This window comes from Colletotrichum spaethianum (assembly GCF_022836535.1).
Source record: "Colletotrichum spaethianum MAFF 239500 DNA, contig06, whole genome shotgun sequence".
Taxonomy (NCBI): Eukaryota; Fungi; Ascomycota; class Sordariomycetes; order Glomerellales; family Glomerellaceae; genus Colletotrichum; species Colletotrichum spaethianum.
In genome coordinates this window covers 270,632-297,366 of record NW_026054776.1, presented here as the reverse complement: position 1 = coordinate 297,366, position 26,735 = coordinate 270,632, and the positions used below count along the sequence as shown (strand labels likewise).

General features: G+C 49.4%; 8 protein-coding genes across 8 annotated transcripts; 7 read left to right on the top strand and 1 right to left on the bottom strand.

The window, feature by feature from the left end:
- Window positions 1-650: 650 nt before the first annotated feature.
- On the top strand, window positions 651-2,425 carry ColSpa_03118 (lactose permease; the record flags this gene model as incomplete). Its single annotated transcript, XM_049269330.1, has 3 exons — window positions 651-710; window positions 782-2,251; window positions 2,312-2,425. The coding sequence occupies 3 exons, from the start codon at window positions 651-653 to the stop codon at window positions 2,423-2,425; spliced, it is 1,644 nt and encodes a 547-aa protein (XP_049125287.1).
- Window positions 2,426-6,447: 4,022 nt separating this feature from the next.
- Window positions 6,448-8,228, top strand: ColSpa_03117 (putative extracellular serine carboxypeptidase; the record flags this gene model as incomplete). The annotated part of the gene is made up of 2 exons (XM_049269329.1): window positions 6,448-7,712; window positions 7,769-8,228. The coding sequence occupies 2 exons, from the start codon at window positions 6,448-6,450 to the stop codon at window positions 8,226-8,228; spliced, it is 1,725 nt and encodes a 574-aa protein (XP_049125286.1).
- An 819-nt stretch (window positions 8,229-9,047) lies between these two features.
- On the top strand, window positions 9,048-10,084 carry ColSpa_03116 (FAD-linked oxidoreductase ZEB1; the record flags this gene model as incomplete). Its single annotated transcript, XM_049269328.1, is given in 3 exon segments — window positions 9,048-9,087; window positions 9,168-9,862; window positions 9,881-10,084. The coding sequence occupies 3 exon segments, from the start codon at window positions 9,048-9,050 to the stop codon at window positions 10,082-10,084; spliced, it is 939 nt and encodes a 312-aa protein (XP_049125285.1).
- A 1,826-nt stretch (window positions 10,085-11,910) lies between these two features.
- Window positions 11,911-12,480, top strand: ColSpa_03115 (biphenyl-2,3-diol 1,2-dioxygenase 3; the record flags this gene model as incomplete). Its single annotated transcript, XM_049269327.1, has 1 exon — window positions 11,911-12,480. The coding sequence occupies one exon, from the start codon at window positions 11,911-11,913 to the stop codon at window positions 12,478-12,480; it is 570 nt and encodes a 189-aa protein (XP_049125284.1).
- Window positions 12,481-16,016: 3,536 nt separating this feature from the next.
- On the top strand, window positions 16,017-16,285 carry ColSpa_03114 (uncharacterized protein; the record flags this gene model as incomplete). The annotated part of the gene is made up of 2 exons (XM_049269326.1): window positions 16,017-16,116; window positions 16,146-16,285. 2 exons carry the CDS (start codon window positions 16,017-16,019, stop codon window positions 16,283-16,285), a joined length of 240 nt encoding a protein of 79 aa, XP_049125283.1.
- Window positions 16,286-18,828: 2,543 nt separating this feature from the next.
- ColSpa_03113 (PA-phosphatase related-family protein) lies at window positions 18,829-20,075 on the top strand (the record flags this gene model as incomplete). Its single annotated transcript, XM_049269325.1, has 2 exons — window positions 18,829-19,038; window positions 19,107-20,075. The coding sequence occupies 2 exons, from the start codon at window positions 18,829-18,831 to the stop codon at window positions 20,073-20,075; spliced, it is 1,179 nt and encodes a 392-aa protein (XP_049125282.1).
- Window positions 20,076-22,246: 2,171 nt separating this feature from the next.
- On the top strand, window positions 22,247-23,499 carry ColSpa_03112 (putative pectate lyase E; the record flags this gene model as incomplete). The annotated part of the gene is made up of 3 exons (XM_049269324.1): window positions 22,247-22,533; window positions 22,819-23,010; window positions 23,076-23,499. 3 exons carry the CDS (start codon window positions 22,247-22,249, stop codon window positions 23,497-23,499), a joined length of 903 nt encoding a protein of 300 aa, XP_049125281.1.
- A 1,678-nt stretch (window positions 23,500-25,177) lies between these two features.
- ColSpa_03111 (uncharacterized protein) lies at window positions 25,178-25,399 on the bottom strand (the record flags this gene model as incomplete). The annotated part of the gene is made up of 1 exon (XM_049269323.1): window positions 25,178-25,399. The coding sequence occupies one exon, from the start codon at window positions 25,397-25,399 to the stop codon at window positions 25,178-25,180; it is 222 nt and encodes a 73-aa protein (XP_049125280.1).
- Window positions 25,400-26,735: the final 1,336 nt, after the last annotated feature.

Genomic DNA, 26,735 nt, shown 5'->3' with positions numbered 1-26,735 from the left:
GAACCGGCAACTGCGTCCTGCCATCCAACGAGGCCATGTCGAGAAGCTCCCTGTCCGTCCATCGTATGCTGATTGACTGGCATATGGCCCAAGTGGCAACCATTTTCTGCACGTCTTCTTCTACAATAATGCAGAAGAGACCAGGGTTCACAAGGGGTGAGGGGGTGTGGATAAGGGTGGTGCAACCAACGATCTGCCCAGCCAGTATAAGCAAAGTCCCAAGGATGCTTCGCCTAGTCCAGCCGCTTTTTCGGTCCCATGTGGGAGTGGCCCGTCCTTCCACCCCATGTATGGGGTGGCAGGCTCGAAACGGCCGGACTAGTTCGATGAGCAATTGGGGTTGGGGTTTCCGTTCTTGCGAGGCACCGCTTCTCCTCCATCGGGATTCTTACTCCTCATCCCCGTCGAAGTCACTCTAGGCATTGGGGTGAGGCCGACCAAAATCATAAAACCTGGGCGTGTTCCCGCGATCCCTCGCCAGTTTGTCTCGAGCTCCCCATCCTCATCCTCACCCATCCGCTTCTCCCTCCGCCCAATTTTCCATCACTCTAAGCTCCGGCTTGTGGGTAGTTGGCAATTTAAAGCTTTGTCCTCTCATCGTTTACAAAGAAGGGAATTCGCGTCTCTGGCAGCGTGCCACTACAGCAACCATGACCGAGAAGATCGACCCCGTGGACACGGTCCATGTTCACGACAATGACTCCGAAAAGGTAAGTCACGACGATGCTCCCACTTGGCCTTTGCCTTGACCAGCAGGGACTAACATGCTTTTGATTCACAGAAGGAGATCGAGACCAAGGTCGTCACTGGCTCTGAGGCCTTCAACGAGGCTATGATCAAGGAGCCCCCCAATGCCTGGAGCAAAGCCCAGATCTTGATCTACGCCTTCTCGCTCGTCGGTTTCTTCTGTTCTACCATGAACGGATACGATGGATCGCTCATCAACAACTTGCTTCAGAACCCGTCTTTCAAAGAGCGTTACGGCGCCAAGAACGACGGTATCTGGGCCGGTATCATCTCTTCCATGTACCAGATTGGTGGTGTCGTCGCCTTGCCCTTTGTCGGTCCTGCCCTCGACACATGGGGTCGTCGTGTCGGTATGTTCATCGGTGCCGCCATCATCATCATCGGAACTTGCATCCAGGCCACCGCCAACGGCACCAGCCAGTTCATGGGAGGTCGCTTCCTCCTCGGTTTTGGCGTGTCCATTGCCGCCTCCGCTGGTCCCATGTACGTCGTCGAGATTAACCACCCCGCCTACCGCGGTGTCGTCGGTGCCATGTACAACACTCTCTGGTTCTCCGGTGCCATCATTGCCTCCGGTGCGGCTCGTGGCGCTCTCGACATTGACGGAGATGCCTCGTGGCGTTTGATCACCTGGCTCCAAGCCCTGTTCTCCGGTCTCATTTGCATCTTCTGCCTGTGGATGCCCGAGTCCCCCAGATGGCTCTTCGTCAACAACAAGAAGGACCAAGCCGCTGCCGTCCTCGCCAAGTACCACGGCAACGGCAACGCTGAGTCTCCCTGGGTCAAGCTCCAGCTCCACGAGTACGAGGAGCTCCTCAACATGGACGGTGCTGACAAGCGCTGGTGGGACTACCGCGCGCTCTTCCGCAACCGTGCCTCTGTCTACCGCCTCAGCTGCAACGTGTGTATTTCCATCTTTGGTCAGTGGGCTGGTAACGCCGTTTTGTCTTACTTCCTCGGTTCTGTTCTCGACACTGCCGGCTACACCCACCCCATCCAGCAGGCAAACATTACCCTCATCAACTCTTGCCAGCAGTTCGCTTTCGCCATCTTCGGTGCCCTCCTGGTCGACAGAGTCGGTCGGCGTCCTCTTCTGCTCTTTTCATTCACCGCCTGCACAATCGTCTGGCTCGGCATGACCGTTGCTTCTGGTATCCTCTCCAAGTCACAGATTGGTGTGACCGATGGCGGTGCTCCCATCTTTGACAACCCGGCCGCCTCCCAAGCTTGTTTGGCCATGATCTTCATCTTCGGTTCCGTCTACTCCGTCGGTATTACACCCCTTCAGGCTCTCTACCCCGTCGAGGTCCTCTCTTTCGAGATGCGTGCCAAGGGTATGGCCTTTTCCAACTTGGCTGTCAACGCTGCCGGTCTCCTCAACCAATTCGCCTGGCCTGTTTCGATGGAGAAGATTGCTTGGAAGACTTACATTATCTTCACCATCTGGGATGCCATCCAGACTGTCATTATCTACTTTTACATTCCTGAGACTAAGGGCCGCACTGTAAGTTCTCGCACAACCCTTTCTGCCATCCATAGACGTTACTAACCATTCCGAAAACAGCTCGAGGAGCTCGACCACATCTTCGCCGACCCCAAGCCTGTCAAGGCTTCCACCAGGAAGAAGGCTGTCGCTGTCGATCGCTACGGTGACGTCGTCAACGTTCAGGACGTCTAAGCGTGCAGCCCCTTCTCCTGCGACAATCAAAATAACTACCCGAGCGAGCGAGTTGCGTCTCTGTTTTTGTTAAGAGAGCACTACAGATTTAATGTCAAGAGGACACAGAAACAACGGAGACGTTCAGCCTAGCCATATGTGGCTAATGGGAATGGAATGATCTTCTGCTGTTACGGTGGTTGTTGGATTTTCTATTGCTGGCCTATCTCATGTTCGATACCAATATACCACACTTTGTACACCGTGCAGGCTTTAATTCTCTGCGTCTTCTCTCGTGATATCCTAGCCGTGCATTCATTGCTCACAAGTCGCTTTCCGTGCCGCTTTCCCAATCTGTGATTAGTCTCGATGCCACTTCCTGGTCGCTGCGCCGCAGACGCGCATGTTTGGCCCCCATGGTACATGGCATTCTTACGGCATCTGTCAAGGCCGTTCTTATTGGATGCAAGCAAAGAGTCCTCAAGCTTTGGTTAACTAGCGCGTCGAAGGAATTCGTGCGACATGTGTTGTGGCTGGGGGTACTGGGTACCACTTAGCCAACGAGGATAACAGCGCCGAGGCATCAAACGGTGGTCAGCTGGCCTCCCTCTTGTATGTAACGAGCGAAATCTCGGAGATGTACAGGGCCAGATTTCGGGGCTGCGTGGGGCGGGACAGGAGGGGTAACAAGATGGGTGTTCGGAATCGAACATGGAGGGAGCTGAGGTTGTCCAAAACAACAAAAGGGTATTGGTCCAACAAGAGACAGATAAGATCACTCAGACATACTGCTACTTTTCTCTGAAGGTTGCTTACTCTATTTGACGTCCTATTCGTTGACCACATCTGCACATGGGGAGCTGTTGCAGATGAGAACGACGTGTGTCTGTCGAAGAGCAACATGCTCTAATCCTATGATACCCCACTGATATCGATCACATCAATAGTAGCGCGGCAGAAATACAACATGTTAAGTTATATATTTGATCCTAATCTCCAGTGGTGATATTGCCAGAGCAAAGGCCATATACGCTAGAAGGGCTGAGAGATTAACCGCATCCCTCCGGCCATTGACGACGACCATAACCCGCATGGAATCAGTACGTTTCCCAGATCTGTAGTAAAAGTAATAGATGCCAACCAAATTATGCATTTGCGATTTTCCAGAGCTACCACTGATCTGGGATTTGGTTTATCTGAAGCAGGTTGTTATCCCGAGTACAACCTGCGGCATAGCAGAATGTGTACAAATGTAGATTCCTCATTTGATCCTTGACTTTCGACAAGATATCGGTTTTCTTTCGATTGCTTGAAAAATGGGGAAAAGGTTTCTACGATGTTCTCTCGACTGAAAGCGGCGACTAGTCACATCCTTGGAAGTTGGAAACGGGTATCTCGGCAGGGATTAGCTGCCTGAAAAGCATCATTACGTCGATGTCCAGCATATAAATATATATGTGTGTCTGGGCCCTCAGATAGGCATACCAAGCAGTTGCCCCTCAAGAAATCACTATGCAACTCGTTCGTCCCTCTAGGAGAAGAATTTGTATTTATAATCTAAACTTCATAGTTCTAGAATGAAATATGTCGGGTCTTTCAACCAACCCCTTTCATTTCTACGCTTGTGACAAGCCACACTCATTTATTGACACCGGCTCCCATGCTGCTGTTTGCCAAATGCGGGTCCTCAACTGTTCGTGAAGTGTCGTCAGAAAGGGAAGCACATTAGATCGTACAACAGTCTCACTGCCAATGACTCTGTCAGAAAAGAAGCGGGAGCTCGAAAACTGAGCTGTAGCGATTGCAGATCCCTATCAATGTGCTAGCGTATTTATAATCCATGACGACCAAAAGATGGGGGTTAAGGCTTGGCTGGCCCCATCTTGCATACAACTCTGTGCCTTTCGGGAAGGTCAACTAGAATAGTTCGCACCAGAGAATGGCGGTATCGAATGAGGCACGACTCTGGATGAGGTAGGTAGCATTCGGGTACAGAAAGACGCAATCGAACCGCTAGGCACTCCCGCAACGCTGTAGTATCTACGGAGAACAACCGGTGATCTGCGCTGTCCTCAAAATGATTAACTCAACCACCCTGCTTCCCACGCAACCCCGCATACCACGCAGCCCAACAACGCGTCACCATAAAACCTACTCCTCTTTTCTAACTATCACAACATCTTCTATTTTACCCTAAACAACGCCATTTTTTGAGGATATCTTTTTTACTATAAGATGAAGCAGTATAGTGAATATGAGCTATAGTGGGCACTTTGGGATATTGTTGATGGGCTTAGTATCTGCAGGGCAGGTCGCAAATAGGGCATCCCAGAGGCGACTATACGACAACGTCTCTATGGTACCTAGTCTAAAAATACTGCCTTTGGTAGACTATAGCAGTTATCTTAGAACCAGGAAGGTCTACTTGCTAAGTAGATATCTAAGTAGGCTGCCCTAGGCTCTGCGTTTTGCTATTAGCAAGTTAAAGGGCTGGCTGAGCGCATGCTGGGCGATGGGCAGCGACCACTTGGGAGGAAGTGGATATAGCGATTTCTTTGCAGAAACCTATTTATCAGAACTTAGCGATACAGGGCAATTAACGCTAAGCGAATTAATGGGGCAACTGCTAACATTATCCAAGAATGGTTTCATTACCTTGATTTACTAGCAATCCTGCCCATCAAGCTAGCTAATAGATGGAACATGGATGAGACTAGTATCCTTGAGGGCAAAGGAAGCAATGGGCTAGTACTAGGATCCTCAGAGACCAAGTATATCCAGAAAAAACAGCCTAGATCGCGGGCATGGGTATCTCTGATCAAGTATGTCTCTGCCAGAGGACGCGCACTTCTGCCTCTTGTTATATATAAGGGCAAGTTAGTCTAGCAATAGTAGTTTCCTCTAGATCTTTAACCCTATGCTAGCTGGAAATTCATAGCAATAGAGAACGGCTAGACAACTGATCAGAATGCCCTAGAATGGCTAGAAAAGGTCTTTATCTTTTAGACTATCCCAGAGGACCCTTCAGATACTAGACTACTAGTTCTAGACGCCCATCACAGCCATACAACAACAGACTTTCTATGGCGATGCTTCTAGAACCACATACACCTCCTGTTTCTGCCGCCGCACACATCACACGTCCTCCAGCCTCTAGATCAGTCAGTATTCTGACCTCTTAAGGTAGCCTATAGGAAGTATCTAGGGTACCTAGATATACAAAGCGATTCAACTGTAACAGGTAAGAGGAACTTTATAGACTATTATAGAAGGGTACGTCTAGACGCCTTGACTATCTAGGTTATTAAAAGCGGCTAGAAACACACTGGGTTATGGCCAGTTGATGTAGCGCAACCTCTATCTAGCCCTTTCGTGTCTAAGGCATCAGCCAGCCAGCCAGCCAGACAGCTAGACGGCCAGACAACTGGGCAGTCAGGAAGTCAGCAGTGGGATGAAGCTGTATCTATAATCCCATGGTCAACCCCGCGTAAGTCTGCTGATCTTCAGCGTCAGCTGCACCTATTCAACCAGCTTACACAAAATACCCGAGAAATCTACACCCAACGCCACCTATTTAGAAAGGTCCAAAAAGGCTAGGACCAACAGGCCTATAGACTGACAGTCCTAGAGCGTCAGGCCCAGGCATTCCAGGCCCAGACGGATAGTCAGCAACAAGGCAGGAGAAAAAGGGTCCAGACGGACCCTAACACGACGTTCGCTAATATCGAGGATATCCGACGGGCGCAAATTGCTGCTGGCGAAGCAGAGAGTAGCACAAGTGAATCCAGTGGATCTGAATTATCTAGTGAAGCAGAAAGTTGCATCTGGGTAGGTGGTAGGGATGAGGAATAATGGATGTTGTTGATGGGTATGGTGATATTGATGGGGGTTTGGGGCTGCGTGGTATGCGGGGTTGCGTGGGAAGCAGGGTGGTTGAGTTAAATATCGCCGTAATCTCGAGTTGGTTGCGCGCTGCCTATTACCTTCTTCAGCGTGCATGTCTTATTCAACCGGTATATTCGCCTTTCCACTCATTAATGACTATGGCTCGGTCTTGGTTGACCGCTAGCCTCCTCGGCTTGGTTCGGCTTTCAGCCGCTCTAGGACCACAGCTCGGCTTGCCTGAAATGTGGGAAGAGTTTCGTCGCGAGTCTGAGCTCGAAACTGTCGTCCAGACAGCGTCAACGTCAGTGACCTTCAGATTGTCGACAAACGGCACTGCACCGGGCGCGCCGAACCCTGCTACCCTCTACAAGGCCTACAACCTCTCGGTCCCCATTGACCACTTCCACAACGACTCCATGTACGAGCCACACTCGAACGGAACGTTTCCCCTCCGGTATTGGTACGATGACCGGTTCTACAAGCCTGGTGGTCCTGTTATCGCCCTTGCAGCGGGCGAAACCAATGGTGCAGGCCGTTTGCCTTTCTTGCAGAAAGGAATAGTTGCCATTTTGGCTGAAGCAACCAACGGAGTTGGCGTTATCTTGGAGCACCGATATTACGGCAGCAGCTACCCTACTCCAGACTTCAGCACAAAAAATCTACGATTCTTGACTACTGATCAAGCGTTGGCTGACACGGCGTATTTCGCGAAGCACATCGTCTTCCCTGGTCAACTTGCTAAGATCAACTTGACGGCTCCCGAGACGCCATGGATCATGTACGGTGGCTCTTACGCTGGCGCGTTCGTCGCGTTCCTCCGTAAGGTGTACCCTGATGTGTTCTGGGGTGCTATCTCATCCTCCGGCGTCACTGCCGCTGTGGTGGACTTTTGGGAGTACTATGAAGCCGCAAGGCTCTACTCCCCTGATGGTTGCGCCGAAACTACGCAGAAGTTGACCCACGTTGTCGACAATGTTCTTTTGCAAAAAGGAAATACCACGAAAGACGACATACTGACCCTAAAGACTGCTTTTGGTCTCCAAAACGTTACCGAAAATGTCGATTTTGCCAGCACCATACGGGGTGGTATTGGAGGCCTGCAAAGTCGCAACTGGGACCCGGCCATTGACGGTCGTGCCTTTTTACGCTATTGTGGTAATATGACTTCGGACAAGGTCATCTGGCCTGCAACAGAGAAACTGGACTCTACAATTCGCTACTTACTGAAAAGTGGCGGTTACGAGTCTGAGGTCGAGGAGTTGATTCCACGATTCAAGAATTACATCGGCTACGTCAACTTCACTAGTGTGTCCACTTGCCGCCAAACACAAGACGAATGCTTTGGAGCTGGAAATGATGAAGATTATGCCGATGATGACCTCAATGCGTCTTGGCGTCTCTGGTCATACCAGTATTGCTCACAGTAAGCAAGGCCCCCTCTGTAAATTTCTAGGTACAGTCTAATGTTTCTTTCCGTAGATGGGGTTACCTTCAGACGGGATCCGGTGTGCCAAACAATCAACTTGGGCTGATTTCGCGATTGATCGACATTGATTTCACCACCAGGATCTGTCGAAAGGCCTTTAACATTACCACGCCACCCGACGTTGATGCCATCAATAAGTACGGTGGTTACAATTTTAGCTACCCACGCGTTGCAATCATAGATGGCGAGTCAGACCCATGGCGTGCTGCAACTCCCAACAAGATCGGGTTAGCAAGGCCCGAGTCGACCACAAAAGAGCCGAATCTTGTCATTGCGGGCGGAGCGGTTCATCACTGGGATGAAAACGGCATTTTTATAAACGAAACGACTTCTGAGCTGCCCCCACTGCCGGTGAAGGAAGCCCAAGACTTTGAGGTAGAGTTTGTACGAGCCTGGCTGCAGGAATGGAAGGAGACGAATGGCCAGAAGGTAACAGTCAGGGAGGTTCGCTGATAAACAAGACGAAATAAAGGCTACCAGCTTTGGATCTTGGAATAAATCCTGAGACGTTGTAAGTATAGATGGCAGCACGTACAACAGAAAAGACAATATCTTAGTTGGTAACCTGCTTAAATATAGTATCGACTGCCTCTCGGTAATGGCATAGACTGCAAGTCGAAACGTGGGTTGAGATTAGGGCAAGAGTGCTACTAGCGTTAGCAACTCTGCGGTTCGCGGTTCCAAGTACCTTCATTGGCTTAGTTGTTGGGTGCATTGCACTCGCGATGAGGGTCAAATAGTCTTTGCCGTAGCTTGCACTCCCTGAGAGGGGATATGCCTCGATCTTGGTATACTTGTTTCTGAACAAGATCTCAAGTTGCAGCACGTTGGTGTTTTTGAGTCACTGGATCTTTCTCTGGTTGACAGGATGCTTGGAGTTGCCGATTGCATCATGGGCAAGGGCAAGAAGGTGTGCTTCACCTTTGTCACAAAGAGCTAGTTTCAGTTCTTCGAGTTGTATTCGCTTCCAGAAAAATTCGCCATCTGCTGGATTCCAGCAGCAGATAAAACACCGGTCATTTGGATACTGGGCTTATCATACGTCATCCGGACTGAGTAGACGTCTGACAGAAACAATAACCTTGTGACGAGCGGTCAAGATGATGGGGTTATACTGGTGGTGGGCTTAGCACCATCGTAGGTAGAGCCCAAGTTCATTTGGTAATCCTGGAATGGTTCAAACTTAGATTCAAAGCGGCTGAAGGCAGGTCAAAGTTAACGCTCTAAAGTCGGATATAGTGGTTTGGCTCGACTTTGTTTGGCGAATAAAGAATGCTGAGAATTCGGCTTGTGATCAGAACACAGGTCTCGAGTAAGTTTGCTGGCCCAAACTCTCGCAACGCCCTTTTTGCTAAAACACTGAGTTATCCAGCTACTTGGGAAAATCCACAGGTTCAGGCTCCCTAGCTGTGTGGATGCATCATCTCCGATCTTTGGAGGTTGTCAAATGGGAAGACAATTTCTACAGTGGAAAGGCCTTGAAAATGGAGGCCGGCGTCCTTGTCCATGAAGCAGTAAGCTTCGCAATAACACACAACCTACTCGTAGTAACTGGTAATGGCCCAACGGTAGGAATCGCCGGTGGCTACACGCTCGGTGGCGGTCATTCTTCGCTTTCCTCAAGATATGGACTGTCAACGGACCGAGCTCTTGAATACGAAGTCATTGACGGGAATGGGCAATACTTTATTTCCAATCGTGAAGAGAACAGAGACCTGTACTGGGCGTTGAGCAGAGGCGGTGGCAGCTCTTACGGAGTGGTTGTATCCACAACGGTCAAAGCTGGTTCTGAAGTGCCCATCAAGTTGGGAACCCTCAAGTTCTCCTCAGAAGGTATTGAGGAGGTTGACTTCATCGGTACTATCGAAGCTTTCCATGCTACCCTCTCTGCTCTTGTTGACACAGGATGCCAACCGCTATATTCCTTTTATCGGGGTGGCTTCGATCTCTCGGCTCTATCAGCTCCAGGTCTCACACTAGCTCAAATTGATGGCTTACTTGGACCCTTCTTAACCCACCTGAAGAGCCTGAATATCATTTTTGAGAAAAGAAATATTCCCTTTCTAACTTACGGAGGGTTCTTTAATGTCATTTCGTAGGCTTAGGCCAAGGGCGGCGCCAATGCTGTTTATGGTGGTTCTTGGTTCATCCCCCGCAGTCTTGCAATCGGCACCCGCAGTCGAGAGCTCGACGAGGTAAGCTTCAAAATACAGGACCAGGGAGCGATACAGTTATTCATGGCCTTCAACCTGTCAGAGTTTGGGAAAACATTGAGAACTCAGTCCATGAAGGGTGGAGGAGAATGTTGATTGATACCGTCTTGATGCTGTAAGCTTCAGAAATGACAACCAAGGAGCGGACCCCCCTGACAAGAAAAAGCCAATTGATAAAGATGGCGATGCTGAAGCTATGGAACTCGTCCGCCAGAAGGCCACCATATTACTCTCGAACCTTCAAAATCCTGCCCCAGACGCAGGAACATACGCTAACGAAGTAAGTTCCTATCATACTCATGCTACGCACCCCCTACCACTTGATTTCGGAAACCTCCACCTGCGCTAGCGGGTGCTGGCCACCCATTCGTAAATATCACCCATTCGTAAAGCACCAAAATACACCAAAAGATATATTAACATTTTGGCTATAAAATATAAGTGAAAACTTACAAAAATTTATATAATTACTTTTAAAATAAGTAATAATAAGCTTTTAATTTATTTTTATTATAGTATAAGTATATATTATATATTTACACTGTATTTATACTGTAAGAAACCACTGTTATGTATATCTACTTATTTATATCTAATTAAAAAGTACTTCACTAGTATTAAAACTAAGGTAGTTCTAATTTATAATTTCTATAGTTTCATTTCTATAAGTAGTAGAGAAATAGAGCTTATAGGGAAACCACCTTTTAGTGTATCTGAGGCGTATCTTAAGCGTCACAGTGCATTTTACGTATGGGTGATATTTACGAATGGGTGGCGAGCACCCGCTAGCGCGGGTGGAGGTTTCCGAAATCAAGTGGTAGGGGGTGCGTAGCACGATTACTGATAATAATAGCCATGAAAACCATGGCCTTTAACTCACAGTATATGGCAGGCAGACCCCGGCGACCCCGAGTGGAAACAGAACTTTTACGGTAATAACTATGGCACAAGCTTCTAGCCATCAAGAAAGAGTATGACCCGGCTCACATCTTCTACGGAAGCAAAGCAGTTGGGGGTGATGTTTGGTCGCCAGGGCTTGACGGTCGACTCTGCCAAAGTCCTAGTAATCCACATGGGGGTGTTGGAAGCGAAAAGGATGAGCTCTGAAGTGAATCCAGTCACTCGACGTTTGTGGTATGGTTTGTGAAGTGCTTTGATGGCACTAGCGTAGCCAAATGGGATACACCGATCATTTCCCAGGAATAGAGAGCGTTATCTGGTGAACCACTTTAGTGAACTGGTCATTTTATTTTGGGTCAGTCATTCTTGAAGCTTCGGGAGAAGAAATGTGTTCCATCAGCTTGATCGATATCTTTCTTCTCAAACTCTGAAGCGTCTGATTCAGAAAAACACTTCACTGTGGCAAAAGGCTCAGCGAGCAGTCAGTATCTACGTGCACGTGAATGGTCGGGTTGCGAAAGCTCGGTCCTGTCGTCCAATCTCAGCGCCAAAGCGCCCTTTCGTCTGGGGAGTCCAGAGTTACAGCAATGCTACCAGTTTGCAGATCACATTGGCTAGGTTCATAGACAGCCGAGGTTCGTTGACAGGTAACTATCGAGTCCCATGTGGGCGGACGTCCGACTCGGGTGCTCGCGCAGCCGGCGGCGGCGGGGTAACGGATTTACTTATGAGGAAGTTCGATGTTAGGCGACTTTGAGCAACCGGAGAGGAACGTGTCCAACTCATATTGGATGACTTCATATCGCATGGAAACTTGGTTTGTAATCAGGTATTATGGTACGGAAACACGGCGAAAATGGGTATGCCGTGAAACTTACTCGGCCCCGGGGCGTGGCAGTCCTCCGTCATAAACACATCGAGGAAGCTTCAAATAGTGGGAGTTTCCCCGCATGTTCTACCGAGACATTTCTAGGGGCCTGCATGATATTCTTAAATAACAACGTGCTTGCAATTACATCACCATGGCTCTCAAAGCTTCTCAAGTGGCTTGCCGACCCTCGGAACTGGCTCACTTCGTCCTCCGGAGCAAGAATCCACAGCAGTTGGTTGAATTCTACAAAAACTTTCTCAACGCCAAGATCACGCACTCGAGCGATCTTATCACATTCATGACCTGGGACCACGAGCACCACCGTTTGGCGGTTCTCAACGACCCAAACGCGGTACCAAAACCGGAGAACGCAGTCGGCGTGGACCATCTCGCGCTCACGTTCGACTCGTTGGGGCACTTACTACAGGCATACAAAGCCCGAAAAGAATTTGGCATTGAACCTGCTTACTGTGCCAACCACGGCATGTCTACGAGCATGTACTACAAGGACCCGGACGGCAACAAGATCGAAAATCAAGTCGATGCGTTCGAAACCAAGGAGGACGCTATTCAGTACATGATGAATGCCGAGTTTACCGAAGACCCCCGTGGACCACGGTTCGATCCGGAGGAACTTTTGAAGAGATATGAGGCTGGCGAGGATGAGAAATCTTTGATGAAACGGGGAGCTTTAGCCCCGGAAAGCATGAACCCTCTGTAAACAGAAGCTTCGCCTGCGCAAGATTCTGCAATAGGATGCCAGTGAGAGTTGTAGTAAATAAGCCGTTATGCTATATTCACTTGGTTTAGAATGGAACATATAACCGTTTTCAGGAATATATTGACCAGCCGCTAATCCTTGGTCTTTTACAGACAATGATCTCCTCCCTCCGTCTCTGTTGTGAGGCCCAGTTTAGTTAGACAACCTTGCAGATGCCTTTTCAGGGTTGTCATTGTTGTAAGTGGTAAAGAAATATCAAGATCCAGCATTGCTCCATAAATAAAAACCTTTTCTTTGCATTGGTTTCGTTTGCTGTTTTGATTGTTGACCATCAGGCTTATTGGGACTTGCACAGCACATATGCTAGGTAACGACAGCGAAGGCTACTGAATACGGCCAGAATCTTTGACCCATTCGGTCACCTAAATGAAGCTTATTTGAGTCGGCAAGAATATTCACGAAGAGCGACATTTCTCTGCGGACGATGGTAACCATTCCCGTTCTTTGTCAAGGTAGTTCGAAGGCAGCTGAATCAAGTAGGAGACTTCTACAAAGATAAAAATGATTTGGCATGGGTTTTTTCCCGTCCTTTGATGAATCAGAATAGTGAGCAAGCGGTGAAGGACGAACACTTGGTTAATTAAACTCTGTGGTATGGACAAGACTTACCTTAACCAATGGGTAACCACTGTAAGCCACTGCTTAAAATTTGCATCGCCTCTTTAACTGGCTGTAGCCATGGCCGGGTTAATACATCGAACATTGATCGGACTCGGTTGCTCACGAAGTCGTTCAAAAGTTTGGAGAGCATCTTCCCAAGGCTCTAAATGTACGTCTTCTACGTCAGATTTGAGATAAACTGATGAACAGATACTGGGCACCTCATCAAGGTCAACAAGAAAATTTTCTTTTTGCTCTATCTCTCCACGGTCATGTTATCCCACCGAGGATTACATCTCTGTTCTTTGGTCACGCCTTTTCTCCCGCCAGAGGATTTCCATCGATAATATGGAACTCAATTGGAGACGACCCCTAACGCGGGACAGAACATAAATCAGAAACGTACATCTGCTACAACAGCGCTTCCGTATGTTAACAAGCTAATTCAGTCAAAGCAATTTTATTGAGCCTTGCTTCCTTCAAAATGCCGTCCTGTGAGGATTAAAACAGAGAGCGGACGTACAGCGCCGGGTCATAAGTCTGGGCATACCAAAAAGGATAATCCAATCAACAGTTTAAAAGAGGACCCATCAGCTTGGAGTCACTTTACAGTGCACCACCAGAAGTCCTGTGTCTCCCCATATTACTGTAGCTGTTGATTGGATTATCCTTTTTGGTGTGCCCAGACTTACGACCCGGCGCTGTATCAGCTGCCGTTAGCATAGTGTAGACAAGACAGAGTTTTCCGAGATATGATGTTGACAAACCGTTGATTCCTTGGCCCAGAAGCAATGAGACGGTCACTTCGAAGCATGCTATCGAATGCATTAACTATCTCTTGATGCAGTTGGTCGCCGTCATCGCGCCTCTGAAGGTTTCGACTATAGTATAAGATCTACGTCAGCTCGATGTTTTTGCTAAAAGCTCGTATTTCCAAGCCAGCCGATTGGTAAGTTGCGCTGGGCCGTGGCAGTCCAATGTTCCTAGGTGTTTCTGCCTTTGGCATTTTGGCCATCTCAAAGGCAATTTCATTGCAATATGAACATCGACTCGGTCCTCGGGGCCAAGGGCGAAGACGAATTGTCCTTGTTTCAGGGCATCTTCTGTTCACACCCCTGCAAATAGGCGAACCAGTAAATCGGTGAACCAACAACTTAAAGGGTTAAAATGCTTGCGCAATCAGGTGAATTCGCCAAGCCGTCCCGTTTCCGCGATAACCCACTCACAAGACAAGATTCTTTATGCGCTAAGATATCTCCTTTCTTAAAAGCCTTTGCCAGAGAATACCAGCCCAATGCAGCACGTACCATGTGTTGCCCTGACCAGCTATTATATACATAGTTGACCCCTTTAGAAGAAAGCGCGTCTTTGATACGGCCAAACTCTGTGCATCATTCGACGAGGGAGGAATTTGTTTCTCATCTCATTTGGCTCGCAAGCAATTCATATCTTTCCATAGCATGAAGCTCTTCCTATATTTCTGCATGATTAATGACTAGAAGCTTCATTGAGGCTCTTCATGCTGTTGTTCTAGGTACTGATAATCCGCCGCATAACTGCCGGCCCAAGAGTTCGGGTTCTGATTCCATCATCGTATACCCGATACATAATTCTAGCCATGTATGGATGACTCAAGCGGTCTGTCGAAGCGGGGGAAGGATCAAGGTCACAGTTGAAATGGAAGGGCCCGGACGATAGCCGCGGCACAAGAGCAACCCAGGTGGCTTCTACTAGGCTCAGTCCTCATTGACGATGGAAAATGGTTTGTCGTTCGAGTACAGAAATTTTTTTACTGGACTGTTCGTTGGATGCAAATTAGGGCTCGGGCTCTCGATGCGATCTCATCGGGTTTCAGACACCGTCCAGATTAACACTCTAGATAATTAGTTTAAGGGGCACTGGCTCCACCACATCAAGGTAATCGCACTCGGCCGAAAATCCTGGATCACTCGGAAGAAAGCAATGCAAACACTGGGAACATGAAGAGTGCAAGCTCGCAAGAGGGATCTGGGTTCCGTCACTGCAGACCAGGACTTCGTCACGCTGCGTAAGCGGCGGCATCTCCCGTTAGCTGGAGTCCTATCTACTGGTAGGTAATTAACTACAGGATTGCACTAGACCATGGGGGCTATGGGGAACGCAATTTTTCTCCTGCCGCTAATGGAGATAATATTGGCTTGGGTTGTGGTGTGGTCCCAATGCCATTGTACAACCGTTACGTTAGGGGATGTGGGTGGCAGAGAAGGCATACTTAAGATATCTGCAATATGAAGCGGACGATACAAAGACTGCGGTGAGTCCTGGGAGAAATTTCTATTTTGTGCATCCGCGTTGGCGTTATACCCCTTGGTTGCTCATTCTTTTCATACCTTACATTCGTTATCGAAATTCGTTCAGGGCGAGCCCTTTCAGATTTTTGCAAACGTTTCTTTCGAGATCACATCAAAAGCTACTTGTCGAATCCCATACAATCATCAAATATGAAGTTCTCTATTGTTTCTCTTGCGGTTGTTGCCCCCTCGTCTCTGCCCACTACTTCTTCGATACTCTCATCGTCGATGGCGTCTCCACCAACTCTTTCGAGTATATCCGTTCCAACACCCGCGAAGCTAAGTACAACCCGACTAAGTGGGAGAACACTCGCGATGACATGACGCCTGACTCGCCTGACTTTTGTTGCAACAAGAGTGCCTTCACTTTTGCTTCCAAGACTGGCACCTATGAAATCAAGGCCGGCTCAAACTAACCCATACTCGAGGGAAGCTCTTGTCCTTGCGCTTGGTTTCACCCAACTCATCAGTTGGGTTCACGGCAGCTTTCATCATAGCAACGATGTATGCACAAAGGTTGGCTTTAAGCTCGGCGTGAGCGCTACCATGCAACACCCCGGTGGGGCTTTTGTTTACATGTCGAAGGCCCCTAGCACCGCTAAGACCTACGAGGGTGACGGAGACTGGTTCAAGGTCTATGAAGAGAGTATTTGCAACAAGTGTGGCGACCTACAGACGCCTGGTGCACTTCGGACAAGGACATCATTGAGTTCACTGTTCCTAAGGATACCCCAGACGGAGAGTACCTTGTCCGCGTAGAGCATATCCCTGTTCATGGGACGCATGTTGGACAGGCTGAGTTCTATAACTCTTGAGTACCCGATTCCCTTATCATCAAACCTTTTGTTTCAAAGACTTAACATTTCTCTCTACACAGCTGCGCTCAAGTTAAGATCACCAACGGTGGCAACGGTACCCCTGGCCCGACGATCAAAATCCCCGGCGGCTACAAGAAGGCCGACTCGTCGTTCAACTTCAGCATTTACAACGGTTACAAGGACTGGCCCATGCCCGGCCCCGCCGTTTGGACTGGTGGCAGCAGCAACAGCAACCAGACCGAAACTGAGTCCACCACCACTTCGTCTGTCAGCAGCAGCAGCAGCAGCGTCAATCAGACCGAAACCGCGTCTTCTGCCGCTTCGACTAGCAGCAGCAGCAATAACTCTCAGAAGGGTACTTGCAAGACCAAGAGATCCCTTCGCCGCAGCCGCATCTTCTGCCGCAAGCACTAGACAGTTGCCGCTTTCCCCGGCTGTTCAGTCTTGAAGGAACGACTAGCGGTGTGCCTAGTTATGTAAGCGGACTCCGACTATGATCATTGCTCGCAAGACACGATCTCTCAGAAATGGAAGCTGCTGGCCAGGTCGCCAAGCGCAACGAGCCAGCCAAGCTTTGGAGGGTTTCACAAGTTTCTGACTGTAAATATTATATTAATTGTAGCTACACCAAGATGCCGACTCTCGTTGTGTTTGCAGCTGGCTGAATAACAAACCTCACTTGTTTGCAAGTCTATGAAACCGAGTTTTTCAGTTTCTCTGCATCTGACCATCGACGCAGCCATTGACCAGGGACAGTAAAACCAGTCACTTGAGGTAAAAGAGCGACGGCAGAGATGACACTAGAGAATGTACCTATCTTGAAGGTCTTTCAAACGAAATCGTTGAAGATTTCCATAACTTCCAGAACGTGGGGCGAGCAGTGCTACTCAATGGATAGAGTCAAATAGGCTTGAATTGATTCGCGTGGCGATGTATTGGCGTGCCAACTCGGGATCACCTTAGTCTCTGCCTTCTAGTTGATCATGCTCACCACAAAATCTACCCTTTAAGGACACATATCAATTTGATGGCATTGGCTACCATGCCTGGCGAAGCCATAGATTTTTAAAGTGGTATCACAACCGATAACCAATTGTTTCAATACCTGAAAATCCGAGAAAGGGAGATGAGGATGTGACATGATCTCATATTCACCTTCCGGGTTTTCTCCGGAATCGACATTGATTTTCTTCAACCTATCTGTTGTGAATTTGACTAGTCAAAACGCAGAGGATTATAGCAGTAGCCGCATCTCTAGACAGATGAGCACAAAGTTCGCTAATGCCAGAGCCTCTTTCGTCGGCATTTGACTTCAATTTTGATCAATTACTGCTTGCACGCGCCTATGGTCCTGGAGGCTAACTCGCAGTTGCTGGGAGGCTCCGTCAAACTGCATTTCCATTGTTGTCATGCTCGAAATGTTGTTGCAGGCTAGGGTTTATTGAGAACCTCGGGCGTAGGCTGCTTCCACAGAGTTATGGCTCGCGAAATGCCTCAGACAATTGAGACAGGGCGATTAGAATTCCAGATCTCCCAAGCAAAATATCAGATCATAAAAGCTGAATCGTTCATACTGGTTGACTACCAATTGAGTGACAGAAAACCGCGCCGCCCTTCTACCTCTATCACAAGTATCCCGGCGCGGCTACCCAAGTGACTACCAGCAAGTTGTTTGAGTATACACAGCCCTCGAAATTTGTGCTCTGATACAGCAGCTTCAGACTGCAGACACGTCTTCAATACGTCTTTGGGTACCTAATGCTGCAAAGTACTGAGCTGGGGCCTCTGCAGTTTTCTGATAAAGTTAGTCGCATTTGATCATGAGACACAAATCCTCCATCGTACAATCGACAAAAACAATATGAGATGACATAATGGGCTGAGCAGGAATGCCACTGGGTTTCCTTCGCTTAAATCAGGGACAATCTCCTGTCCTCCGTGACGGGATGGGAGATGATCCAAACATTCCAGGAAGCGAATGTCTCTTGGTTTGTGGCTGGACAGGCACGACAGGAAGGCATCAGCCAAGACTTTTTGGCAGGCCCTCAATGGCTGAACGTCCGATGGCTGCTGTCGACCCCTGCCAGCAGAGCTGAGACTGCGCCGTTGACTATCCGTCGATAGTTGCACCGGCGCACCCAAAGTGACGTCAGCAGCGCGGACCAAGACTTGGCACAGCGCGTTCGCGACGCTCTCCTGCCCTCTCATCTCTGTCTATGTCTTTCAGTCAGGGACAGCCTACATACGTAGTTCGGCTGTTGGAATAGCGTAGTTGCCAAGAGTTCATGACCTGCTTGGGGAAAGAGATGATGAATGTGAATGGGCGATGAGAGAATCGCACTTCGCATATTAGAATGGTGCCCTTCTGCCCCTTTCATAAGTCCATCGCCATCAAGACGCTCGCTCATTATCGCCTTTACCATTAGACCTGCTCTCGCCGTGCATTGCCGGAGCTCCAGCCCAGTTGGCCCCCGGATACCTCTCCTCATCTCCATTTGACTCTGATCCGCTTCGATATTGCCGGTACCCCGTTCTCCAACATGGCACGGTTCAACCCTTTTGCGCGTCGCCACCCTAACACGACAACCCTCCCAACCCATCGTCGGAAAAGCAGCGAGGACACAAAGGTCAATGACCGGTGGTATGGCCGAGATTATAGCATGGCCCATCGGCCGCCCTTCATGTTGTGGCTGAAGGTGACCTGGCTTGACATCATCACCATGATCATTATGGGAGTTATTGCGCTGGTAGTGAGTATTGGACTCTGAATCAGGCTTTCATGTCTACTTCATCGACTTGACTAATACCGCCTCTCCAGGTCTTTAGAGCGCACCCACCGGCTCACCGAACATTTCCCATCACATTCGAGAACGGCGAAGTTGTCTACCCCCAGTTCGCCTATCCGCACATCCCGCAATACATCCCCAGCCATGCTGCAACAGCCCTCGGTATCGGCGTTCCCATTCTGTCCATTCTCCTTTGCCAGATCCGCGTACGATCTTTCTGGGACATCAATAACGGCATTATGGGTCTACTTTATTCGGTCCTCGGTTCTACTGTTTTCCAAGTCATGATCAAGTGGCTCATTGGTGGACTGCGACCCAACTTCCTTGAGGTCTGCCAACCCGACATCAGCAAGGCCTCCCAGCCAGGTGGCAATGCGACCGGTCTCGACGGCACAGGCTATGGAGGCATCATGTGGACGTCAGACATTTGCACCAGAGAAATGGACGGAACTCTCTCCAACGCTTTGGAATCATTCCCCTCGGGTCACACGACCGCCATGTTCTCCGGCATGGTCTTCCTGTACTTGTACCTTAACGCCAAGTTAAAGGTCTTCTCCAACTACCATCCATCCATGTGGAAGCTCATCCTTACCTACGCTCCAATTCTCGGCGCTACCCTGGTAGGCGGCTCGTTGACCGTCGACCAGTCTCACAACTGGTATGATGTTCTAGCTGGTGCGGTGATTGGAACCGTGTTCGCCTTCTCAGCCTACAGGATGGTCTACGCCTCAGTATGGGATTGGCGTTTCAACCATATTCCCTTACACCGCAAACTTCCTCTCGAAAACGACATTGACAACTTTGATGGGGCGGTGGCTACTCGGAAGGCCGGATGGGGCAAGAGGCGTGGGGCGAAGATCACTGCCACCGACAGATTGACTGGTAGGACCCGGTATAGTACTAGCAGTCGAGATGGACGTGGTGTTGGGGTTCCCCGCAAGCCGGTGACATCGCACCATGCTAGAAGCAGCCGTCGTCCCTCTGTTGACGACATGGTGTAGACCTTGGTATTTCGTGTTCTTGGTCCAATGTTTTTCTTATTGGATTTGCCAATCACCCCGGCGTTTGGAGTAGTTTCTGGATACCCTGCATGACACATGAAAGTGAGCGCTGCCTCTCGAGACATGATTCTTTGGTTGTATCATAGGCAATACCATTCGGAGGGCACTTAACCAGACCGCCGGCCATCGGCCGGCCTCATTCAAGAGAAGCTGATTCCGATCAGCTTTATCTAAGCTTGGCATTGGACCTAAGCTTTGTAGACACGGCATTAGCCATTCACGCACGTTTATAGCGAGCTCGTCATATGATATCGGCTCAGATACTATTGGGGTTTGTGGATCTTGGCTCCTGCTCATCCAGTGTCTACGATATTCTCCCAGTCAGTCTAATGTCAGTTTCAGTCTGATATTCTAAGGGGACTGATTCCCCACTACAGGCACTGCCATGTGCTTGAAGCACTGCTAGCGAAGTTAAAAAATAGTTATAGCTCCATCTTAAACAGTACAGATGACTATAATATAAATCAGAGAAACAAGATGAGAAAAAATGGGGCCCTTCCATACAATTGCAACCTTCTGGTCTCAAACTTTGAACGGCGGCTGTGGTGTCTCGGTAAGGGACGGACGCAGAGGGGCAACTCGATACAAGCGTTGAAATAAACTCGATTTAGACAGGAATTATGAATGAATCTCGCCATTTGTCTCGGTTTTCTCTTACAAGGGCGTCTCGTACATATTGAACGAGATCGTGAGTCAAAAATCACGTAGCTGCATGAGGCCTGTGTCTTGGCGTGCAAAGCATTTCTTGGCGGCTGAACTCTATCATAGTCAGCGAGACCATTACCGGTACTCTCCCAAAATCAGATTTTTAGGGACTTGGGACGTCCCATCTCTCTTTTTTGACTGAACTCTATTTTGGTAAACAACCAGCTGTACGAACTCCGCGCCCTTTAGTCTTTATGAAGACATAACAACCTGTCTGTTCCGCACTTTCGCTTTTCTCTGCACCACAAGTTTCAGCATTCGACAGAGCCTCAAAATAAGGTCGCATTTAGCCTTGTCGAGCGGGTCCTAAAAGTACGACTTCTTCAACCCCAAATACCCAGGGCTCCTAAGGGACAGATCAGTCAAAAGAGCCCCATCTGAGGAGAACCCCGCAGGTGCATCCGCACGGATAGCTGCCGTCACCGTGCCGGTCTCCGAGATCGCCGGGATCCGTACTCTTGGGTCAGCCCCTGACCGGAGGGGTTCAGGTAGATTAAGCCAGACGCATTGCTTTATTTCCCATTCTAGAAGCCCCTCAACTGGGGGCGAAAACCCATATGCAAGGAAGTAAGCACGGAAAGGTTCGCAAAGAGGCCAAGGCCAAGGCCACTCGGCAATGACAGTCTGAAGCGCCCAGACCATTAGCAAGTTACATATGTTGTGCAATAGCCGCACCTCCACCAGGCTCATTTGATCCTTCTGATGCAATTGACTGCTTATGGCGGATACATTTCCTAAAGGTCTTGGCCATTTCCTGCTCGAGCTGTTATCCCGACCCCATCAAATCTATACAAGACGATTCATACCTTGGGTTGTCCCTAAACCAACTGACTTACAACACTTAGGCTCCTTGGCGATTGTGGCTCTGTGTTTCTACTTTATGTTGTGACATGACACCCACTACTTTAATTGAACCTGGAACACGGACCTGGTTCATCTGGGACATAGCCGCATACTGAATCTAGCACTCCATATTAGTCTGTCGTGCTGACTTCATCAATATACATCAAATGGTGGAAACTCTGGGCAGTCGTCGATATACTAGCTTCTCTTCGTACATGATCGGGGCGACCCAAGGTGCTACACAAGAATCGCTGTCTGGTATGCTAACACAGGGGCTCGATCAGATGAACAACCACTATATTTCGCGCGAGACTACTGCACGTCTAATGACTGTCAAGTTAAGATATAAGACAACTTCACTTCCTCCTTTCAAGCAGACCTTCTCTTTCTCATCAGGCTCTCATCGTCAAGCATTCACTTCACACCTTTCCAAACATCTTCACCCGCCCATTCACTGTTCTCGCTTGCCGACAACACTTTTTTTTTTCGTTGCTTTCTTTTGAGTCTGGCACTAGCGAACTTCTATCCCATCATCGATAGAATTGCTAACATCATCATAAACAATGGCGTCCCGGCTGATCCTTTACTCGCTTGCCGCGCTGGCTTCTGCGAACCCCATCCACCCTAGTGGCGAAGAGCGGCAAGCCCGTCGACACTTAGGAGGCGTCGGTCACCTCGCCCGCGCCGTCTTATCTCCTCAGCAGCCTCGTTCTGCCCCTGTCGGCGGCCCGGCCAAGGTCGAGATCCGATATGCCAGCTCCAGTGGCCCTGGTGAAAACGGAACCTGTGACGACACATCCGGAAGCGGTGGTGGAAACGTTGGGTCTAACGCCGAGAAGTCAAAAGACAAGTCCAAGGATAAGAGCAAGGAGAAGAATAAAGACAAGAAGAAGAAGGAGAAAGAGACCGGCGGCGGTGGAAGCGGCTCAGGCTCTGGATCCGGCAGTGGATCCGGCTCCGGTTCTGGCTCAGGCGGCTCGGGTGGGTCTGGTGGTGGTAGCACTGGCGGTGGCAGCTCCGCTAACAACGGCACTGCTCCCGGTGGTGGTGGCTCTGGATCTGGCTCCGGCTCTGGTGGCGGCCTTCAGAAAACGTTTCCTACGCCTGCGGGGACTGAGAACCTCGCCGAGGCTAGGACTATCACGGGATCTTTTGATGGCGGCATGAAACTGTTCGACCGTGTTCCCAGTACATGCACAGGCGGCGAGGGTGGCCAGAAGGACGCGGCTTTTATTCTTGCGGATGGTGCCACTCTCAGCAATGTTATCATCGGCGGTGGCGCCGGTGAGGGTATTCAGTGCCAGGGCAGCTGCAACTTGGTCAACGTGTGAGTCTATACCCCGATTTACCTTCCAAATCCTTATGAGAACTCATGTACTGATAATGGCACAGCTGGTGGGATAAGGTTTGCGAAGACGGTGCGACCTTCCGCCAAACGGGTGGCACATCCACGGTCAAGGGTGGCGGCGCCCGTGACGCCAGCGACAAGCTCTTCCAGCACAACGGTGGCGGCACGCTTGAGGTCTCTGACTTTTACGGCGTCAACATCGGTCAGTTCTGGCGCTCGTGCGGAAACTGCAAAGAACAGACGGCCCGCACGGCCGTCTTCAACAACATCTACGTTGACGGCGGTAAGACTATTGCCCACTACAACGGCAACCTCGGTGATAAGGTCACCATCAACGGCGCCTGCATCCTCGGCGGCGCCGAAGTGTGCAAGAATTCCAAGGGCGTCACTGGCGGTGGTGAACCCGGCGATGCCCCCAACGATCCCACCCTTTGCAGCGAAACCAATGTCAAGACTTCTGGCTGCTAAGCAGATCAACAGGAATTAGTAAAGGAACTGACTGTAAATGTAAGGCTGTCTTCTGGGTTGATATTTTCCATTATTTTGACTTTATATGGCGGTTAAACTAGCTTTCCAGGCCTCGGGTTAGAGATCTTGAACCAAGGATTCTATTTATGATGCAAATGCTCACATATCTACAAGGTATTCAGATCAACTGAGCGCTTGTCTCCGTATCTTCAGTCCTTTAACGAAATTGTGCTATTTTGAAGATGTGCTTTCTTTTGTGGAAGCCATTGGCGCTGCATAAATTGGTCTCTTGAATCCCTCGCTCATCCAGCCAAACGCAAAGTCACAGGCGGGCTAGTCGCTGGATAACGGGCCACGACCGTGAAATGTTAGGTTGGAGCATCAAATCGGGGCTCATGCATAACCAGGGTCTTGTCAGCGGATGCCTTGCAGGCGCACTTTCTCATATACATACAATGTCCACTTCATGTCAGCAATAGAAACAAATGTTCCCCCTGCCATTCTCAACCTTTTCTATAAGAACGTTCTGCTTTGGACCACATCTGTTCTCACCTATTCAGTCCTAGCCGCGACCATATATTCTTGCACACCACAAAGATCTTCATTCCTCTGTCAGTATTCTTCATTATAAGCTATGGGAGAAGTTCTCGCGGCTCCTTGACCGACCGAACATCTGGTAGGGCGGCAGAAATATTAAGAGATGATCCAGAAAATGGAAATCATGAGCAAGCTGGATCATCGGACATACATGCCGACAGCGCTTCGTGTAATAGGCCCAACGATACCGAGGAGGTTGGGATGTAACACATGGCAGATCATCTAGAGAACAGCAGGCCATCGACTGGCCTTTGAATCGTCCCGAATCATCCCGGAGTGGTAATATAAACTTGTAGTCAAGATGTCTTCAAAAGAGAGGAACAGTAGTAAACAGAATCAATAAAGCTTCATCAGTTGTGATTGACTAAATCTTCCATGATATTCCGATAATTTTGCTGAATCCTCGTAGCACGGTACAACAGACGGAGTTTCAAAGCGGTGGCCTTGCACTTTTAGTAGTAACATAGGGATCTAAGTAGGCCATAGTTTCTTATAATTGACTCTTCTTGAAGATACATGCAGGAATGTTCCAAGAGGCCAGTCTCAAATAAAGATGGAGGCCCCTCTCCTCAAATAATGTTCATAACCGCTGGAAAATTCATAAGTGATGCTATTCCCAACTGGCCAACGCTAGTAATCTAATCAGGTCGATGCGTGTCAGTCCTGCGTGGTATGTACAGGAATGGAGCGTATGATGTGGCCACAATAATCTTCGTGAAGTTCGGCTGATAAGCAAGTCGGCAGCCCTTTTCAGACTTGATTGATAACATCCATCTACTGTGCTGAAAATAGACGTAATTGCTTTGCAGTGATGGTGAGAGGCAGTTTCATAGTTTCAACTAGTCACGGTCCATCATTTAGTCTAGTGTCCCGACTCTTGGGCAGTCCACGAATACTAGAGAATATGGGCTTGCGCCTGCCAACAATGACGGTAATGGTTGAGAACATAGCAAGGGTGACCTTTCAACCTCGAAGTGGAAATCCTCAATGGTATTATAGATGCAAGCGATCGTTCATCAACTACTCCGTACTCCCAAGCCATCTCACTATATCTTGTCTCGTTCCCTCGCTATTTCATCAACTACCTGACAATCCATGCTGCCTCAACATTAGCCTTTGGATCTGGCGAGCCCTGGGCGCCCTTGAGCCAACAGTAGTTCTCATCTGTTCCCTGCTTCCCTGCTGTGACCCACGCGACGCCGACACACGGCCCGTCGACGCTCTGCGTCGTGACGGCGAGCGCCGCGCAGAGGTTCATGCAATCCTCCATCCTCGTCAACGGAATCTTTCCAAAGTCGTTCATCGGGTAGTTGTTGCCGCACTCACGCACAAAGCGGACGCTTGAATTTGGGACCGTGTATGTCCTGATTTCCGACGATAGGTTCGGGCAGTGGGTGGTTGCTTCGCCGAGGAGCGATGAAGCTTGCTCTGGAAGTGGAATTGACGCGAGAGATGTTAAGGTTGAGGCCGGGGAGGATGTTGCGGTAGTTGTGGCGGATGATCTTCCAAACGTTGATACTGCCATTGATTGTACTGTTGAGGCAGAAGCAGCCAGTGATGATGCCGATGATGTTTTCAGCTTACTGGCAGAGTTGTGAGTACTTGCTTCTCAACGTCTCGTTCCAAGTTTGGTTACTCACGCCTGACACGTCTTCACATATGCCGCGTGTGCTTGTGCAATCGTCCCAGCAGCCGCAGACGCACCGATCGTGCCTACGAAGAAGACCAGGGCAATGATGGCCACCCAAAACGTTGCTGCTCTTACACCCAAAATTCGCTTCTCCCCTTTTGATGACCCGCCCGCCCGACCATCTTATGCCGTCGCAACAGCCGAATTTTTGTAATGTATGTTGTCATAGGGCGCGCCGGTATGTTGGTCTTGGTATGACGCGTAGCCACTCGGGACGTGGCCGGGAGCGCTCGGAGCGGGCTGGTATTGCCCGCGATCTTGATAATACTTCATCCCGAGTGACGATGCCACCTCGAGGCCCCCAAATTCGGCGGGCATCAGTCCTGACTGGTACTTGAATTCCCGGTCGGAGTCTAGGGAGTCTTGTGAAGAGGCCACGTCATTGTTGAGTGATGCAGCCGGGCGTCCCCCTTCTGGTGATGAATATGTTGGTAATGAAGCCATTGGTGATTTTCAAGTGCGACACACCTTCGGTAAATAACACACGCCCAGTCCACTTTTTCACTCCTTCGATAGCTAATTTAGCAATTGAGAGACGAGTGACGATCCGAAACAGTGGGTGCACAAGGTCAAGAAGCAGCATCTCTGGAGGATAGTGCCGTGAGCAGTTCTTTTTGGGTCGGCAGCCATGATATACGCACAAAACGGGTCAGATGACAGAGCGTGCCGTCTCGATAATCCTCCACTGGGATCTCGATACCAGGGGCTGCAGAGGACATAAGGCATCGTCCCAGAAGATCGGCCGTTAGGACAGAGTTGAGGTGGTATGCCCTTGCAGTCCCACCAATCAACCACCGAACAATGGACATCGACGTCACAACCCTTTCGGCGCCAGGCTGGGGACTCGAGGTTCACTCTGGCTTCGAACCCTTGCATAACGCTAAACATGATATTAAGCTAGGGGTTGTACAGATACGATATGCCCCATCTATTCTCAGGCAGCGGCATG